General features: G+C 38.1%; 1 protein-coding gene across 1 annotated transcript in view; it reads left to right on the top strand.

The window, feature by feature from the left end:
* The window catches only part of SYT10 (synaptotagmin 10), a 36,701-nt gene extending 17,567 nt beyond the window's left edge, over window positions 1–19,134 (top strand). Inside the window, exons 3-7 of the mRNA XM_050907624.1 lie at window positions 2,418–2,982; window positions 15,718–15,838; window positions 16,197–16,368; window positions 17,821–17,950; window positions 19,063–19,134. Coding sequence (XP_050763581.1) covers window positions 2,418–2,982; window positions 15,718–15,838; window positions 16,197–16,368; window positions 17,821–17,950; window positions 19,063–19,134 — 1,060 coding nt within the window. The remainder of the gene's footprint in view (window positions 1–2,417; window positions 2,983–15,717; window positions 15,839–16,196; window positions 16,369–17,820; window positions 17,951–19,062) is intronic.
* Window positions 19,135–19,401: the final 267 nt, after the last annotated feature.

Raw genomic sequence — 19,401 nt, 5'->3', positions numbered from 1 at the left:
ATCTTAATAATTAACAGACCAATTAGCTATCTTGGTGAAAAGCTGTGACTCAGAACAGATACTAGGCACTATGTAATTAGGACTTTGGCTTACTAGAGCAAAAGCACTGCTGGTTCCCATGGGGAACAGCCATACAGCTGTTTTACTTAGTGACATCTCACAGCGACGACTACATTCACTAGAGGATCTTATGTGCATAAAGTTTGAAAATTTGAAAGAAGGTTAGTACCTTAGAAATCATAGATTTGGGCTTTTATATGTTACTTTTGCAAGTATTCTTCGTAAATGCAACAGAAGTCGAGGAAAACAGAATTTGTCGTGTATCCATTTTCACTCAAACTGGAAATGCCATAAAGTCAGCTTCACTGTTTCCCCTGCATAGGCAGTTTTCTCCACTGCTTGTCTATGGCAGGGTTTGAACATGATTATCTAGGCATCTCAGTACTACAGCTGCACATGTGAGGAGCACTCAGGAAGGCCTACCTGCACAGCTTTCATTAGCACAGATAGAAGTAGCAGTAACACAGGTCTTCCTGGACTTCATTATGAGTCAAAAATACTAGAGAGCTAGTCCCTAAATTGCTGCATGCCCAAACATTTATTGCCACTACATTTTGGGTGGAGTTCGGTTCCTTCCCTGTGTTTAGCACACCTATGAGGCTGGACTTCTCGGAGGACAAAGGCACAAGGACAGCCCTGAAACTCCCTGAGGACAATATTGTACTTTTCTGACTAGTTAGGGCCTTGCCACTCCTCACTCCATTCCAATGTGGACATCGTATACTATGAATTCAGTGAGTTTTAACATTTAAGGGAAAAGAAAATCTTTCAACTTGTCTGTCTGTAAAAAAATAAAGGTAGAATGTGTTACGAGAGGAGTGTATTGTTCATCTAAATTTGAGATCAAAACACCTGGATTTTTTGGAGGTACTTCAAATCTAGACTATGAACTTCTCGCTCCCCTATTCTTGTGTTACGCTAGGACTGCTCCCTGCACCTAGCAGTACTGAAACAGCCGAAAGGGGAAACGTTCTTGTCTATTATTTAACGGCTGCAGATTACCCTCTTGTATCTCTGCTCAGCTGAACTGCGGTAGTTTTGTGCTTCATGCCTTCTGCAACCACTTCACTTACAGCAAAAATACAAATAATATCTATGAAATGAGTCTTGGTTGCTTTCAAATGGACAATTTGCATTTCTGATTTAAAGAAAGAAACACACAGCTGTGACACGTCTTGTTTTCAGAACACAACACCACAGGGAAACCAAGCAATAAGGCAAGGCTGCATTTGGCATTAATAAGCAATTGATTGCAAAAAGCAGAGGAAATTCTGACAATTAAATTGTTTTTTAATGGCAACTAAGTATGCTCTCAGGAGGAGGTAGTGAGCTTTTCCAGTACAGATTGTTGGGGTAGTGAAGTACCAAGGAAATGTGAAAATGTCCAAAAATGAAACTGGACAGTGTGGTCATAATGGCATCTGCTGCTGATTAATTCTATGAAGCTTTTTGACCAGTGTTTTTATACTACTGTAAGGCTGTATGGCATGCCAGGGCTTTCACTCTTAGTAGGAAAGGCACAAATTTCCATTGATGTTCATGAGTCAAGATAAGCCCATAAATACATACACTTATGCAACACTGTATTCAAAATTACAAGGATTTAAACATATTGTTTCTTGCTAGGAGTACAGGAATCAGCTTTCTAATACACTACACAGCAGAGTGTGAGAACAGAAGGAAAAAAAACCTATCACAGAAAAATGTTGACCAAAACTTTGAAATGTATTGCAGCCAGAACAAAATGTTCCCAGTATGATTGGAGAAGGCAGCCTGTACCTCAGTGGAGCAGATACCAAGCAGGTGTATATAAAATGTTGTAGGACGGCAAAGCACTATGCTGAAAACCTCGAGACATAGCTCTGCATGGCCTTTTCAGGCACCTTTCACAGTGATCAGTGTGAAGCTTGGTAAATATTTAATTGGAAAACCACCAAGGAGTGCCTCCAAAAACCAGGAAGTACCGATGACAATTCTGCAAGTGACTTTTTTGTCTGCCTGACTGTACTTTACTCAGGCCCTAGCAGAGTGGGACCAAGCGATGTTGGAACTGTCAACTTGTTCTGTGAAAGAACCTGAATTCAGTTTCAGCTGCATAGCCTGAAAACAAGGTTATAAATATATGTATTGCCAGGACACTGGGTGTCTCTTGGGTCAAGAAGTTCATTCTGAATCATCATTTCCTCTCAAGGATGTTTTAACACTTGCAAAACACTTGGGGGGGATTATTTTAAAATTATTTTAAGGAGAGGAACCCTTGCTAATTCAGTCTTCTTGTATTTTCTACTTAGTAATAGCCAGGTCTTTTCCCAGAGATAACCATGGCTCGTTTTGTGTGTGTATGTGTATGTGTGCAGGCACAATTCTTTCAGGAGGCACTTGCCAAGGCAGATGCAAGTGTCCAGTGTTGATTTTAACATGGGGACAGATCCGATTTTGCAAAGGGGAGAGACGACAACCAGCATTGGGAGAATAAAACCGGAACTCTACAAACAGAAGTCTGTGGATTCTGATGGGCAACAAGAAGATGTGAAAACATGTGGAAAACTTAACTTCACTCTCCGGTATGATTATGAGAATGAACTTCTGGCTGTTACAATTGTCAAAGCCTTAGATCTGCCTGCTAAAGACTTCACAGGAACATCTGACCCCTACGTTAAGATTTATCTGCTTCCAGATAGGAAAAAGAAGTTTCAGACACGAGTTCACAGAAAGACATTAAATCCTGTCTTTGATGAAACCTTTCAGTTTCCTGTAGCCTATGATCAACTCAGCAACAGGAAATTGCATTTCAGTGTTTATGATTTTGACAGATTTTCTAGACATGACATGATTGGGGAAGTTATTCTTGATAACCTTTTTGAAGTCTCAGATCTCTCCAGGGAAGCCAATGTATGGAAAGACATCCACTGTGCCACCACAGTAAGTAATGTGTTCCAAAAGCATTAATGTGATATTTTCATTTCTCTTTTGTAGTTTGTGGCAGAGCATCCTGTTTATCAGCAGAGCCTGGAAGAAAAAAAAAAACAAGTTGTCAATATTTTCCTTTGAGCATAGAGAATAAGATGCTTAGGAAGCTATAAAATTTAATTACTAAAAAAATCTTCTGGGAACATACCATCACCCTTATGACTCACTGTGCAAATAGAAATTAGGTTTATTAATTAAATAGTACATCACAAAAGTCACTGCTTAACAAGAACAATTAACATTTTACTGTTAGCAAAATACTCCTTCAAAATGACCATCTATTAAGGAACAGGGCCTGTCCTGCTCTTTTTAGCAGATTTTCATAGGTTGGAAATCTTGTGAAGGAAGAGAGAGAGGCTAAAAATGCTTGCAGTCTAAAATGTTCTTTGCTGGCTGCCCTGTGCTTAGGGTCCCCAGTAGATGTATCTGTGTTGCTGCTGGTTACTAGCAAAACTCAAGAGGCACAAGCAAGTAGTTAGGAAATAGAAATTATTTGTTTATTGTTGCAAGCAAGAAAAGGAGGCCCGTGCATGGATGACAGGATGGATGACAGGCTACCAGCGGGAAAACCACCAGTCTCCAAACATTGTCTTTATTTACCTTGAAATCCAAACTCATCTTCCCCAGCTGGAATTTGAGGGGGGGGGGAAATTAAATGGTGAAGTGTGGGGGTTTTTTTGGTTTTGTTTTTTTTTAACTATTATGCTATTTATATAGAAGTTTTCCCATCTCTTGTTCTGTGGAGATATCCAAAACAGTCTGAGTCATCCGTGGGTTTGAGTATGGGCTGGACTTCCACAGCAGGGGTGAACAGAGGACAGAGCAGTACTAGACGCTGCTTCAGTGACAGAAGCTTCATACCATCCCTTCAGTAGAGCCAGAAACTTCCCATGGCTCTTTTCCCAAATGTTTTCGTGCTGTTCATACCTGCTAGACAGGGAAGTCTAGGACTGCATGACTAGGAGGGCAAAGAGGACTGGTATTTCCTCACCGGTTTGAATGTGTTTCATAAGGAAGGAGAAATATTAGGGAGCGGAGCGTAGTGGAGACAGTTTTCGAACGTGAATTTACAAAACCAGCTATTTATTTTAGCTGCTGGGTCTACCAAACTGGTCTGAACAGCCTCTGGCACACCTCCAGAAAACCACATCTGTGTATGCTTAGTTTGATCAAGCTCAGATTTCAGGTGAATTTAAAAACTGTGTTCCCAAGCTTAAAATTGAATCTGTGTTTAAGGTCTTGGAATAATAGCCCAAGAATTTTTTTTAATTTCTTCTAGCTTTGATATTATCTTTAATATTTTAGTAATGATTTAAATGCTCACTGGTCCTTTGCAACAGGCATGTGTATGAGATTTTTAGCTGATAACTAGAATGGTTTCAGCAAATTAGAATCCCTGGACTGTTCATCATTGGTTTTGAGCAGATTGAAATGCCACATCAAATTATGCAGTTGGGGGAGATACTAATATACATCTGGATGAAAATGGTTGCTAATCTTGGCGCTGAATTCTAATTCAAGTTTCTTCCTCACTAAGGGTTAGTACATACAGTTATAGTGCTTAATTCACTCTGCTGGTGTTTTACTATGTATAAAGTTTAAAAGAAAGCATGAAGTTTTTGGATTTCAGCCTGTCAGCCAGTATAGTTTACAGTATTCCATGTGTGTGAATAAGTTGTCTCCACTTAAACCATTAACAATAAACACATAAAATTGAGATATCAATATAGTATTGGGTGACCGCATCAGCTTTCACAAGCCTTACACTATTCTCAGAAAATTATGTAAGAAACTGATTGAATTGATTTTTCCTGGCAAAATGAAACCCTCTTATAAGATGTCCTGTTACTGTATGTGCAGTGTGCTGCCTTGTGGTTTACTTCAGCTGTTTCATGTAGATTAAAATTGGTTAGTAATAAAAGTTTCTAGCTCTGCCATTTCATAAACTGTAAGATGAGGGAGCCAATCCTGCACAGGAATAAACAGTGCATAAGATGTTAATCAATGGGGAATTATAGTCTTAAGCACCAGATCTAAAGTTTACCAAAGTCACTAACTAGCAATTAAGTAACTAACTAATGCTTGCCAGAGTCAATTGACTTGGATTAAGACTTGGGAAAAAAAGATCCAGCTGGTTCTACAATTAGTGAAAAATAACTGTACTCCAGGCAAGCATGCTTTGGTGTTCATAAAGAATCTTTAAAAAACAAACTGGCTGTCTCAGTGGGAAGGTCCTTACTTACACTGTAGAGCATAGGAACCAAGATGCCATTCTGCAAATATATTTCTCTCATGCTTTTTCCTTCTTCACCTCTCCCCTGTTTTGTTGTATGTTCTGTGAATTTTTTCAGCCTTTTGTTCAGACATGCTTCCTACACCTGGTGGTTTGCTCATGCTGTTGCTAAATGGTAGAAAATGGTAGAAGTGATAGATCAAAGGATTGGTCCAAAACTTAAAAAACACAGCAGAAGTAGCCTCTCCTCAGCTTTGAGTCTTTTACATCTCTTCCATAGTCAAGAATTTTCTATTCAGAAGGTAGAGTGAGGGTAAAAATCATTCCTTTTACCTGCTTGAAAAGAACCTATTTTTATGACAGAAGGCTCTGCAGTCTCGGAGTTGAACACCTACTAGACAGATTTACCAAGGAAATTGACTGCAACATTTTACCAGTGAAGGAAGTTACCACAGGAGATCAGGAGATTCTCTGCTATGCAAGGGCTCTCTGTCAGTAGTTAACATCATTTTAAAAAGATTTGCTTGCACATCCATAAAGAGTTTTTATTTGGTACAGGAAATACACAGTCTGGGGAAAATCAGACTGGATGGTTGCACTGAGTCCTTTTGGCCGTAAAACCAATGACTCTGTGGGAATCTACAGTTTGAAAACTTTTTTTGCTCATAATAGTAATTTGAAACTATTTTATAGAAGTGCAGGATTGCCCCCCCCATGCTCATTTTTATTTTTATGGTTTTCAACTGTTGATTTCATCTTTTTTAGTTTGTATTTTGTTCCTTTAATTTTTCATTCATATCATTGTTTCTCTGTTACATGTTATGTTGAAAACTTGCAGCTATTATATAGTATGTAGCATATACCTGTTGTAAGTGCTAAAGCATTTTCATTTCTTAATGTTAAATTATCAAGGTAAATTTGGTGTAAAATCAGTTGTGGAAAAGAAGTATTTTAGATATCTGATGATATTAATAGCCTCGAATTTTGCTTATACATGGGTGATTGAATTTTCAATAAATAATCCATTATTTACTTCTGTTTGTTTGATTAATTAAAAAAAAGAAAAACTCAGGAGGCAGCTTTGGACCACCTGTGAAGGTTGTTCAGTATATTGGAATACTCTAATTCTTAATACACTTTAGGAAATTAATTCATAGCATCAGAGGCAAACAAATAATATCAAATAGATTGTTTAGTCAACATATCTAGCTTCTGTTTTTGCGAAGTGCTTCTGAGTTTTGCATACATTTCTGAGGTTTTGCTACTATCAAAATATACTGCATACTTTAAAAAAAGAAAACTCATTTATTGGAATTGCTACCAAGCACTTAAGTGCAAATATTCAGCATTGTAAAATTGTTTAGGCAAAAAGACCACCTCTAGTGATCTAACACTTTCTGGATGTAAAACTTCTTCTTATACTTTTTTAAATGATTGATTACTTTGGAAATCTCTGCCTTTAACGTCATTGCCTAAAAAAATTGGCAAGTGGCTGTCAGTAACATTTTTTTTCCAAAGGTATTCTGTGAACTCTGTTAGTGTAACCATTTGTAGGAAACTATGCAATTGGAGAAAAAAAAAAATAGGGCTCAGAATTTAGATGAAAGCCATTTCCAGCACAGTGGTAGTCTCTTGGGGTTGTTAGTCAAGGAGCTGTATTTATATATGTATTTGTATTTGTATATCCAAATGAGCATGTATTTGTAGCCTCTTGAATTATCTCATGTAGACAGATGGAACTTGATTATTATTTAGTTTTCCGACACCAGGCATTTCAGTGCTGCAGTTTTCTCATTTGTGAAGTGGGATATAAAAGAAGGTTTTGTAAGGACATAGACTTCATGGGATGCCCATGATGTGTGATTGCTGTTTCTAAAGCACTTGGAATATAAGTGAATAGCATTGCTGGAAAAGACAGAAGTGCTTAAATACCTTTTTTTAATAAGTGGGACAGTAACATTTGTCTCAGTTCATTTATCTCAAACACTTGCCAGAGTAGGATGTCACACAGGTAATCCTGCTAGCTGTTGGCCTCTGTTATGGAAAGAGATTCTTCTGACTTCCTGATCAAAGAAGAATGAAGACCACCTCTGCAGTTCACCCAGAGCAGTTGCAGGCATTATCTTTGCTTAGTTTTCTCCATAGTTCACTATTTCATAAGTGGACAAAAAATGGCACACTAGACATTACTCTGAGTGAGTCAATAGTGGTATAGAGCTGACAAAGATATGTCTTATGGTAGTCAGACTTTGAGGCCACTTTATAAAGATTGTCCTATTTCTTAGCGCAGCACTATCAGTAAATGTTTTATCACCAGCAATGTAGTGGACTATGCCTTACAGTTAGCCATCCTCATCAGAATGGTGTTTCAGACTATTAGTGTTTCTGGAAATGTACATAAAAGCTTTAACACGATGTTAAACAGGTGTGAAAGAGTAAAGGCTTGTCTGTATAGAAACAGTTATCATCTCTATAACGGGAACAACCCCTCTAAAGCCAAGAATAGCTGGCACTTGTCATTTCTACTCAGGGCCAGTGATGTAAAGGATTCACGTGATCACCTGTGGCTGAGTAGATGAGAGAATATTCTGGGTCAGTGTTTACAGGAAACATGTTGAGGTTTTTCATTTAGGTTTGGGACTGCTTTAGGTCTGGGTGATAACTAGAAAAGACGATGGAGAAAGGGTGGGTTTCTGTCCAGTTGCTGAAAGCAGGGAAGGTTTCTGTTACTAGTGAATGTTTCTTTTCATTTGAAACGACATATTATTTGAATATTCTGCTTTGCTAGAGGCAAACTGCTACTTTCAGTCTACCTTAAAAGTAAGAAATATTAGATGAACGAAGAATATGGTTTCCTCAAGGGAAGTTAATATCTCTGCGTCCAGGCATTACTGTGGTAGCTATTCTAGGGCGCATGGCTTGACTGACCTGCTGTGCCCTAAGTTCTCTCTGAGTTTCTCACTGCAAATAGTCTCTTTGAAGTCAATGCATTGCTGCTTCGGAAAAACATCTTTTTGTGGGAAGCCACATACATTTTGGTTCATTCACGTGCCAGTAGATGCCACGGTTAGTTCACAGAATTACCTCTGTTCTCAGCTGTTCTGAAGCAGAAATGGACTTTCTTGCTGCCCGGCAAGATGAAACTACCCCCCCCCCCCCGGTGCACAAGACAGATGGTTATCTACAGAGGGAGTGACAAAAGAAGCACCTAGGAGGCTTCCCAGGGTGCTATTGAGAGCATTCTGCCTGCTGGACCCAGCGTGCTATCTCAGGGAGTCCTCTCTATGCAATCAGGACTGCAATCAGCAGCTGCGCTTACCCAGAGCAATCAGGATGTCAGGCGAAAACAAGCATTAGGCCTCCACAAGCAGAAGACGCAGTCATTATAGAGCAACAGGCCCCACTGCTTCCATACTGTCTTCCACAGAGGCCAGAACAAACACAAACCTCATTGATTCATTTCCCAGGACAAGAGCTCAACCGATAAGTGGTGCTGGGAGGAAGAAAAAGAGCTGGATTTGATATGCAAAGAATGACAAGAGAGGAAAATAAATATTAGCTGTGGGGACAAGGTTTCCAAAGTAAAATCCCTTTGAGAGGTGGTAGAATTAGCTCTCCAGTTCGAGCTTAATGTAACTTTTGAAAATTTCTGTGATAGCATAAATACTATTGAATTCCAAATGCATAGATGAGAAAACAGACTGGTAGATTTCTGTACTGCTCTTCCCTATAATTCTTTTAAATCTTGATCTATACCTCAAAACCAGAAATGTCTTAATACATTCTTAGTTAACTGTCTGAGGGGACAGGTTTCCTTTTTCTTTCCATCCAACCCCCAACATTTATCGTTATGTTTTATTTTATCTCTGATTCTTGAAGCTTGAGGTCAGTAGTTTTTATTGGAAAGCAGGAATATACAGAATATGTTTCTAAACAGAACAAAAAAAACAGAGAGAAATCTGTCTGTTGGGGGAATTATCTTCATGTAGTATTCAAGTAATCCAAAGTTCTAGTTCTGCCAATGCATTTTTCTTTAAATTTGCATACTATACAGAAAAGCAATTTTCAGTGTGACTGAAGGAAGCAGCTAAAAGTCTAGGAAAGTAAATGCCTGAATAAATTCTTTGATATCTAGAAAATTATTATTAGTGTCGTGGTTTAACCCCAGCCAGCAGCCAAGCACCATGCAGCCGCTCCTTCACTCTCCTCGCTCCCAGTGGGATGGGGAGGAGAATCGGCAAAGAGGGTAAAACTCATGGGTTGAGATAAGAATGGTTTAATAACTAAAGTAAAATATAATACTAACAATAATAATAATGAAATATAATAATAATAATAATAATAGTAATGAAAAGGAATATAACAAAAAAAAGAAGAGGGGGAAAAAAGGAAAAAAACCCAGTGATGCACAATGCAATTGCTCACCACCTGCTGGCCGATGCCAGAGCTGCGATCTGCACCTCCTGGCCAACTCCCCCCAGTTTATATACCGGGCATGACGTTTCATGGTATGGAATACCCCTTTGGCTAGTTCAGGTCAGCTGCCCCGGCCATGCTCCCTCCCAGCTTCTTGCACACCTGCTTGCTGGCAGAGCATGGGAAACTGAAAAGTCCTTGGCTTAAGATAAGCACTACTTAGCAACAACTAAAACATCAGCGTGTTATCAACATCATTCTCACACTAAATCCAAAACCCAGCACTGTACCAGCTACTAAGAAGAGAGTTAACTCTGTCCCAGCCAAAACCAGTACAATTAGTTAATACAGATGCTTACTCAAAATACAGCAGGAAAATGAGAAAAAAATTTGCAAATTCCTTGTTTAGGAATCAAGTACAAAATAAATTCATGCTACCCTTAGTATTTTTGCTATGCTACTCTCACATGCACTCTTTAAAACATAATTTAAATTACAGTTAATAGGAAAGTAGTTCTGGATATTAAAATTGAGATTAAGAATTAAAATGATTACTTACTGTGGATTATGACAATCTGAACAATAATGAAAGTAACAAGTTTTTGAGGGAATTTCATTTCTAATGCAATATTAATTGCGCAAATTCTTGTTATTTTAACCATGGAAATTAATGACACACTAGTAACAATAAAAGTGTATAAATCTTCTAGTTCCAGTAACATTTACATACTCGTAAGAATTCGTAGCGGGTTGCTCTTTTAAGACTTTCTTTGAATTGCAAAACTTCAAAAACTAGGAGAAAAGAAGAAGAAACAAACATCAGTAAAAAAATGGCCTAGAGTTCATTTGTGATCAAAAAATGATGCAAAAATGACACTTTATTTCGCATATCAGCTCCCTATAAGCTTTTCACTCCTGGTAGCATAGGAAACCAGTTAAGATCTTGGAGTACAGGAGGGAAACTACAGAAGTTCTTACACTGTCAGTATAGTCAGTAAATAATTTTTCCTGTTCGGTTCAGGATTATGGGTGGTGATATGTGAGAAGAAACTACCCTGAACATGGAAGGATTTCTATCTAACTTCCTCACTGAATTTGTGGAGGTTCCTAGCTAAAAGTTGTCTCTTCTATTGAATTTAATGGAAACAATGGGGAAAATTAATTGGAGTAAGAGACAACAAAGCTTTCTTCAGCAACAATGATTCTACAAACTCAATCAAGCTAACTGATGCTCCCTACAAGGGCTTCAAACTTCTCCTCACATCCTTCCCCTGTTTATCCATATTGTGAGTAGGGAGCACAGCCTGTGTAGAAATGCTGCTACTTCTACAGGCATAAGTGTGAAAATGAGAGCACTGATGTCCATGGGTCTGATAACAAAAATAATAGAAGAAGGACCTTTTTTCGTCTGACTTTGTGAACCCCTGGACTGATTTCCCAAGAGCCCATAAAGCAGGGAATGTGGACAGATCCTTGGTAATCTAGTGGAAGAAAGTATTAGCATGTCCATTCAGGTGTGGTTGCTTGTGTGGGAAGGGAATTATGCTATTTGAAGAATCTGTATTCTGTAGCTAAAAAAACCCAAGTTCATCTGAATAGCTGACATACGCATTTGAGATCGGTGTTTTCTTTGTTTTATTTTGTTCTAGCATCGCCATACCAGAAAATGGATTGGATAGTGTGGTAAACTGGCAGCCATAAAAATAGCTGAAGCTGGTATAGCACTTACCACCAGTCCAGTTCCTTAGTTCTGTATGATGGCTTGTGTACACAAAAGGGAAATAAATGAAGAAGAGATGTGCAGTACCAACAAATGCTTCCTTTTGCATTAGTGCAGCTGTGCTCGATGCTAGTTTTTCTGTACCCATTATTGGAAGTTGGTGGGGGGCAATCATTATGAGCATCTGTAAAGCTAGCTGTTAATTGAAATCTAAGTTTAATTTAAGAAGAAAAAGAAAAACTCAAAATAGGCCTAGGAAAGATAAAATTTCATGGGGGTTACGTAAGTAATGTGCAATTCTAGGTGAATATATGATACAGGTAAGACAATCTGAAGCATAGTTAAAAATTTGCATGAATGGCAACCACTGGGTCCAGGCATGTGTCTTCTGAGTTGTGTTTTGTTTGAGGTGGACTGTAATGCAGATGTGATTGTTGAGGGCAGTCTGTGCCTTAGCTTCCTCAGATTTGCCTGTACTGAAGGGTTCCTGTCAGATGAATTGTGTGAACTTAATTATCTAGTGTGTTATAAAGTCAGAAAAATATGAATTTTCTAGAGCACTGGGATTCTGAAGTAATTTAAATCCTATTTTTAACTCTCAGTTAAAATCAATAATACTTAGAATCTAGGGCATTTAAAAATGTTACTCATGATAATCAATGATGTGGTAGACAAAGACTGCCATGAGAAATTTAAATGCTGAGCCTTACTTTGTTCATTATCTAGGTCTGAACCTGTGTTTTCAGCTCCAAATTAATGAACCTCTAGTGCTCAAGTTAACAAAAAAAGGTGGTGGGGGGGGAAATGGTGATATCCCAGACATGTTACCCAATACCCAGTCTCTGATGCTATCGTATAGATATGCATAATTTTAATCTTAATCCTTCAAAAGAACATTTAAAAGTTCATAAGTCTTGGGCTTCACCCTGTGTGGCTGATTTCTAAAGAATATTTATTTTAATGATGCATTTTAATATCTTAATCCCCAGTTGCCCTATGACTTGTAGAGGTCCTAACAAAATATAGTCAGTTCATTCAAGTATGAAGAAAGACCACCAATCTTGGCACTCAGAGTAGAAACTGAGTAACAGTACTAGGACTTTCTTACTAACCAAAAAGACACTGTCTACAAAATTGCCAGCAAACATCAGATGCCACAAGTAGTACCAAATTAAATTAAAAAGATAAAATCATCAGAGTTGTTTAAAGGATTCTGAAAGAACCTGTATTTTAACTCAGTCTGAGGACCATGGGAACTCCTAGTCTGTGGTGGCAATCTATGACAGCCAGTTCTCTCCACCAGGAGGACAGTTAAATGGTATCTACGGACTAGTGCAGGGTAACTACTAATTTTATTTCTAGCCTTTTGATCTTACAATGAGTGACTCATAAATGTCTTTGATATAGACAAGAGTGTTTATTTGAAATAATTTCTATTCTAGTCCACTGCAGAATTTATCTGTTGAAATAGTGCATAGAGCAACATGAGTGTTGTTCCACAATAAGAAAATCAGACATTTCAGGGCAGCACAAGCCACATTTTTTCCAGGTATAGGTCATAGGTGTCAGAAAATGCCTGCATAAACAGTGGAGTGGTAGAGAGCCTTTTCCCAATCCTAAAACCATCCCTTACCACTTCAAACTGAGTAGTCAGTACACAGGTTACAGAACTCTGGTAACTTCAGTACATCTGCCCTTTGGACAGTCTGCTCTGCAGAGCGAAAAGATTCCCCTCATTTGTTGTCCAAGCATTTCTTTTTGCATTAAGGCATCTTGCTTATTCATTGCATGGTCAAAAACACTGAGTTTGATTGCAGGGGATTTTCCAAGCTCTTTTTCAATATAACTTCAGTACATGTTGTTCAGAAAGGAAAGAAAAAGGACTGAGCATAAGCCTCAAATGGTTGCCATTTTTTTAAACACTGATGCTTTTCTCTGCTTTTCAAAAAAGTGCGGTAGAGTAACCACCATATGGAGTTTTGCAAGTATTTTGAGCAATGCTTCTTTTAAAGTATTTAAGTCATGGTAAATAGTCCTGTCTGTATTCTTGTTTATCATTTGAGCTCACCCAAACCTTTGAGTGTCTATCCAATTTCTCTTCAAAAAGAAATAATAGAATACTCAGGTTCATACTCCCATCTTGCAAAAATGATTTTTTCTCTATTCACCTACATAAGTCATCTCTGTGAAGAAGGAAGAATTAGTCCTTTTTATGAGCTTCCCACTGTGTTTTATGATCCAACCCATCTTCATCACCTCTCTCAACATAGGCCTTAAACTTTGAAGCACTGGATGTGGGGGAACTATATTTCCTTTTCAAACAAAGGAGCGAGATCTCTTTGACATATGGATATGAGGAACAACAATCAGACTCTGAATTCAGAAAGTAATGCTAGTAACATAAGCTATGCTTAAAACAGATTTCAGCTATGACAAAAACAGTAAAATGTAAGAGAGCACTTGCCACTTTAACAAATGAGTGAAAAGAATTACACTTCATTTGTTCAAGTTTTATTTATATTTTCTGAAATAGAAAGTGAGTTTGTTAATGTACTCTCTGGCACAAAATGCTGTGCTCTGTGTGGCAAAGTAAAGGGTTGGGCTAAGGAGATGTCAAATAGCTGTATTTATCCTATGTAGACTGAATAAGCTAGATCATTTTGAAATCCTGAGAAATCTGAAATCCTGACAAGCATGAAATTTGCCGACAGTGCATGTTCACATGCTTATCAATCTATTAATTCACAGAACAGAATCCCAGCAAAATGACTGAACATGTGAATTGACCAACCTACACAAAAGTCAATATTTTATTAACAGTGCAACAGAAGATTTGAAGCTATTCTAAAACTGCGTTCTTCAATCTAAAGTCTGTAATGGAGGAAAAAAAAAAGAAAAACCCTGAAGCATGTGATTAAGTCCATCTTTACTCAAGAAAGATCTGAAGTACCTGTTTCAATTTAGGCAGAGTATTAACTCGAAGGAAGTGAATAAAACTGTTCATATAAGCAGCGGAAAAAAGTGAACAAGAAACCCTAGTCTGTCTCATAACTATAAGCAATGTATTTGTAATCTACACAGCAATCATTATTTTAGTATGTATCATTTAAAAATATATCGTGCTTGTCTTCTGATGCTAGAAAAGCTGTACCATAAATCCGGCAGTTCTCAGACAAATTTGTACTCTCAGGATAGCTATAGGTTTGACAGATAAAACATTGAAGCTGAGATAGTAAAAATAAGCTTTTTAGTAGTAGTCAAAAAAAGTCCTTTGAGATCACATGACCATGCTTGAGAGTGGCTGCCTTACAGAAGTGACTTCCTTACATGCTCCTTACACAGTCATATTTAAAAATCCTGAGTTGTTCTTAATATGCAATTTTCTTTGGGCTTTTTTTTGGACTGTGTTTAAAATCTTAGAAGAACAGGAACAATTTAGAACATAACTAACATCTCAACAACTAAACTTTTGTGGTATTAAGATAATTATATAACTGTGAGAAAAGAAAAAATAAGAACCGATGGAACCTCTCTTCCTTAGATTACATTTCTCAAGTCTTGTAGCATCTGAACTGTATAGCAACATCATATTGCATTAATTCACAGCACATTGTCTCAACATAGAAACTATCTCTTTGTGAGGACTATTAAGATCCATATGGACCTTATCCATCTTTCCGAGTATATTATCCTCCAAAAAGTTGCTGTTGAGCCAGGAAAGTTGTAGGTGCTGCTCCTTTACTTTGCTTTTCTTCTAGAACAGAACAACCCCTCAAAGCACAGTAAGAGCAATAAGGCTAGCAACTTCTGGAAGCACCTTCATCTTTTCAAAGCACTTAGAAAGGATAAACTTTTCGTACGCATACATGTGTGCAGAAATAAATCCTCTACATAAATTTCAGTGGCTAAAAGGCATGTAAATGTGTGTGGTCTAAATATCCCACCAGATTTCTTTCTATTGGGGATGATGGAGTCCGAGTCTTTTCAAGAGCAGAACTTGACATTCTACATTCAGCACTTTTTCATTTGTGTGAATTCAACACAAACCTATCAGGAATCCAGAAAGTTTTGGCTGTGCTTTTGTTTTAATTTCTCAGTTTAGTAATTCTAGATCCTGTCACTAAAATATTACCTTGTTGGTACTCTTTCCATATTTTATAGAAATAATTTCTGAAAATTGTTTGTGACCTCTTCAAAAACATCTGAGGCTGCAAAAGAAGTCTCTCCATGTTAAAAAAGAAATTCTGAATTTTTGTATAATCTGAACTGAATTGTTGGCAGTATGGTCAGATTTCTAATCATTGCTTTTCTTTTTCAGGAAAGCATAGATTTGGGTGAGATCATGTTTTCCCTTTGTTATTTGCCTACTGCTGGGAGAATGACATTAACAGTCATCAAATGTAGGAATCTCAAAGCAATGGATATAACTGGAGCATCAGGTGAATCTACTTCTTTTTTAAATAACAAGGCACAGTCTATCCAGGAAGGGGACGGATAGGAACTCCTTGGGTTTTGTGTGTTTAACGTGGTTGTGAAATGGAAGTAGCAGGAGAATGGGTATAGGCCCTGATCAGATCTACTGGCTACCTTTGGTCTGGCAGTCAGTATGTCTGTTCAGAATGCCTATACCTTTCCTTTGCATTGACAGCATATTGAAAGCAGTGTTTGCCAGGGTCACTAAAATCTGTAATTTTTTGTCTTATCAATATGACATTCCTACAAAAAAATATTGCTCTTATGCTACATATTTGAATGACTTTGAGTCCAAATGCACACAACTGATTATCTGTTACTTAGATCCATATGTCAAAGTGTCACTGATGTGTGAGGGTCGAAGACTGAAAAAGCGGAAAACGACCACAAAGAAGAACACACTCAATCCCGTTTATAACGAGGCCATCATCTTTGATATCCCTCCAGAGAATGTGGACCAGGTCAGCCTCTCCATTGCAGTGATGGATTACGATCGGTAAGCACAGTTCGCTTTCTGACCATTAATCTTCAGTGAGAAGTTACCTGATCATTGCAAGTGACTGCTTTCTACCTCCTTGAACTTTCAAGTAGGTTCTGTGTCACAAAAGATAAAGCCTTTGGGTTTAAAGCTTCCACACCTTTTAGAGCTCAGGCCATTTTATCTGCATCATAAATAACTGTGATGAGGAAGAAACATGGCTCAATCTTCTTACGGGTCACTAGCCTTGACATACATTTCTGTCCCCATCTGGTGGCTGGACTATATAAAAGATTTATAAATCAGGTATGTCTCCCAGTTTAAAAAAGGCCCTCACACCTCTGCAGGTATTTGAAATCAAAGAAAATTTGGATGACTAAAAAAGAATTAGATGCTAATTACCTCATTGAATTAAGTCATAATTAATTCTTCGGTTGACTCAGTAAAGAAGTTTTGTAACCTTTGGGTTCAGCCCTCGCTGATAACACATCTGAGCCTCAATTATCTATGTCCTCACCGAGAACTGACAGGAAGAGACTCCTGCTTATAGTGGCTCAAGGACTGCAGGTTAAACTAGACAGTAACTGACAGAATCATGCCCGAGCCAAGTCTGCTTCATTCAAGTGCTATTAGTAATGAGCTCTTGAGATTGCAGGGCAAATAAATAGTGAAAGTCCAATTTATCAACATGAACCTTCAGATTGTTTTTCCTTGTCATCAGATTTCTGATCATCTTCCAACTTCTGTCAGGAAGACTTAGTCAGATGTGAAAGGGGCACTATGGTGCTGTTACAGGGAGAAGAGCACAGCAACTTGCACACTTTCAGCCCTCTTCAGCTGCTCCTTTCAAAGCGTTTGCTAAGAGGAAGTTAAGAAACATTATTCTAAGGTATATATAGGCAAGGTACAGAAAATTACTTTCTGGAGTCCCTCAACAAGTCTATGGCACTGCCAGGAGTATGAAGTATTAAGGTATAGCCTATTACAGTTATGCCTCTTGCCTTTCACATTTTTGACTGAAGTTCCAATGATCACAACAGTTAGAGCTGGGAAATATAGTGTGAAATGATGTCTGAAGGATTTGCAGCAGGAAATGTATTCCCCGCCATTTTCCTTCACCTTCTTCTCCCACAAAATTTAAGCATGCTTTCCTTCTAGATCATTTGGTGTATTATGGTCCTTTTCTGTCCTTGTGTCTTTTGGGTTGCAACCTTTTAATGGCAAGGGTTAAGTCTTCATTGCTATTTTTATAGCTGCTAGAAGCACTCTGGTAGTGGCTGGAGGTTTTTGATGCTACCATTACAGAACTTAATATTACTATACTACCACTGAAACTAATATCTGTAATAAATAGTGTGAAAACTTTGGGCATGTATTCTGTGCTGCACTAAACCAGTAAACAGAATTATACATCAGATGTTATTAAAACTATTTTTATTAAACAAAATTCTGCCTCTCTGCAATTCTCAGAGTAGGGCACAATGAGGTCATTGGGGTATGTCGGACAGGAATTGATGCTGAAGGGCTTGGAAGAGATCATTGGAATGAAATGTTGGCTTACCCACGTAAACCAATAACTCACTGGCATCCACTAGTAGAGGTAAGAAGTAGCGAAATTTTCTCCTTCTCAGTATATTGAATGTTTTTGTCTCTCTCACACTTAAGTGCTTCTGAGAATCATGAAAATCTGTGCAGCATCTATGAAGCAGCTGATCCTTAGCACAACCTCAATCTAGTTGCATGGGTTTATTGATTACTTAAATGTGCCATTTCAAAATTTCCATGATGCACTGACAGCATTGTAAGATTAAATTAAGACATTTAAAATTTCCAGAGATTATGATAAGGAGCTTACATCCACTTAGAAGAGATCATTTGCAAGTATTTCAAAAGCAATCATTTACTATTCAAAAATCTTTAGCGTGAACAGTTATGTTGCTAAAACATTAATCTGAAACTCGCCAGCTAATTAGGCTAAATTCGGGCAACATACCAACAGCTACCTCCAGAGTTACTCAAACAGACACTTATTGGAAGCTTATTCAAAGGCATGGGTAATTATACCTACAAGTCCCTCAGCTTGGACTCCCTCTTCAACCTGCTGTGGCCATATCTTACTGGTTTTCTGTATGCCAAATGCTCACAGCTTTAGATTCGGAAAGATTCATATTGAAGCTTCAAGAAGCAGCAGGCCCTGTTTTGGGACACAGAGGACACACTGTTTAGCCCATCCCAAAAGCAATCTCTGTAGAAAAGTGAGTTGCTGTCTGAGGCATCACGGGCCATTTGGTTTCCCGACTGTGTAGCACATGGCTGCACAGCATGTCCAGTGACAGGTAGAAAAAGCCCAACAGCAAGGCTTCAGTAAAACAGCTAAAGAAGAGTCTGAGGGCAAGGAAACTGAGTCAATGCAGCCGAGAAGCCTCTTTTTAGAGGTTCATGGCTCTCTCTGGATTATGTAAGTAAGTTTGGAGACGGAGATACCATCCCTGATTGGTGAAATAAGCCAACTCCTGTGAAACGAGTCAGAGGCATTTTTAGGAGGTCACTTTAGGAATTTTCTTTCCATTATTAGTTCTGCCAGAGACTTTGATCCAGAAAAGGTCTAGATGTGATTTGGGTTCTCCTTTGAGGGTGTCTCTCATCCTCTGAAATGAGAGTGATGCACAGCCAGATATGATGACATTTGTAAAACTAATGCTTTTCTTGCAGTTACCTGGCCGAGCAACAAGTTTTGATAGCCAGGGATCTTGTTCATCACCAAAACCACCACTTACGCCCTAGGGAACAAGAGTGGATTCATCGTGTTCGGTGTCCAAAGCTCCCTTGTAGCTCACATCTACGTAAACAGAAGGTTTGGCTTCCGCAGATGAACTGTATCCATATTTTTTTATTAAAATACATTTTTCCTATTCTAAGTCTTATATTACAGTTTATAATAATTTCTTAACATATGAATGAAGTTGACTTGAGCCAAATATAACCCTTCCTCATACAAATTCATTCACCTGTTTTCTCGCTGGCATATATCCAGTGTCATATCCAAGCAGT

Source organism: Gymnogyps californianus, chromosome 1, assembly GCF_018139145.2.
Source record: "Gymnogyps californianus isolate 813 chromosome 1, ASM1813914v2, whole genome shotgun sequence".
In the NCBI taxonomy this organism is placed as follows: Eukaryota; Metazoa; Chordata; class Aves; order Accipitriformes; family Cathartidae; genus Gymnogyps; species Gymnogyps californianus.
The sequence above is the reverse complement of the archived record's forward strand: the minus strand, read 5'-3'. Positions and strand labels throughout refer to the sequence as shown.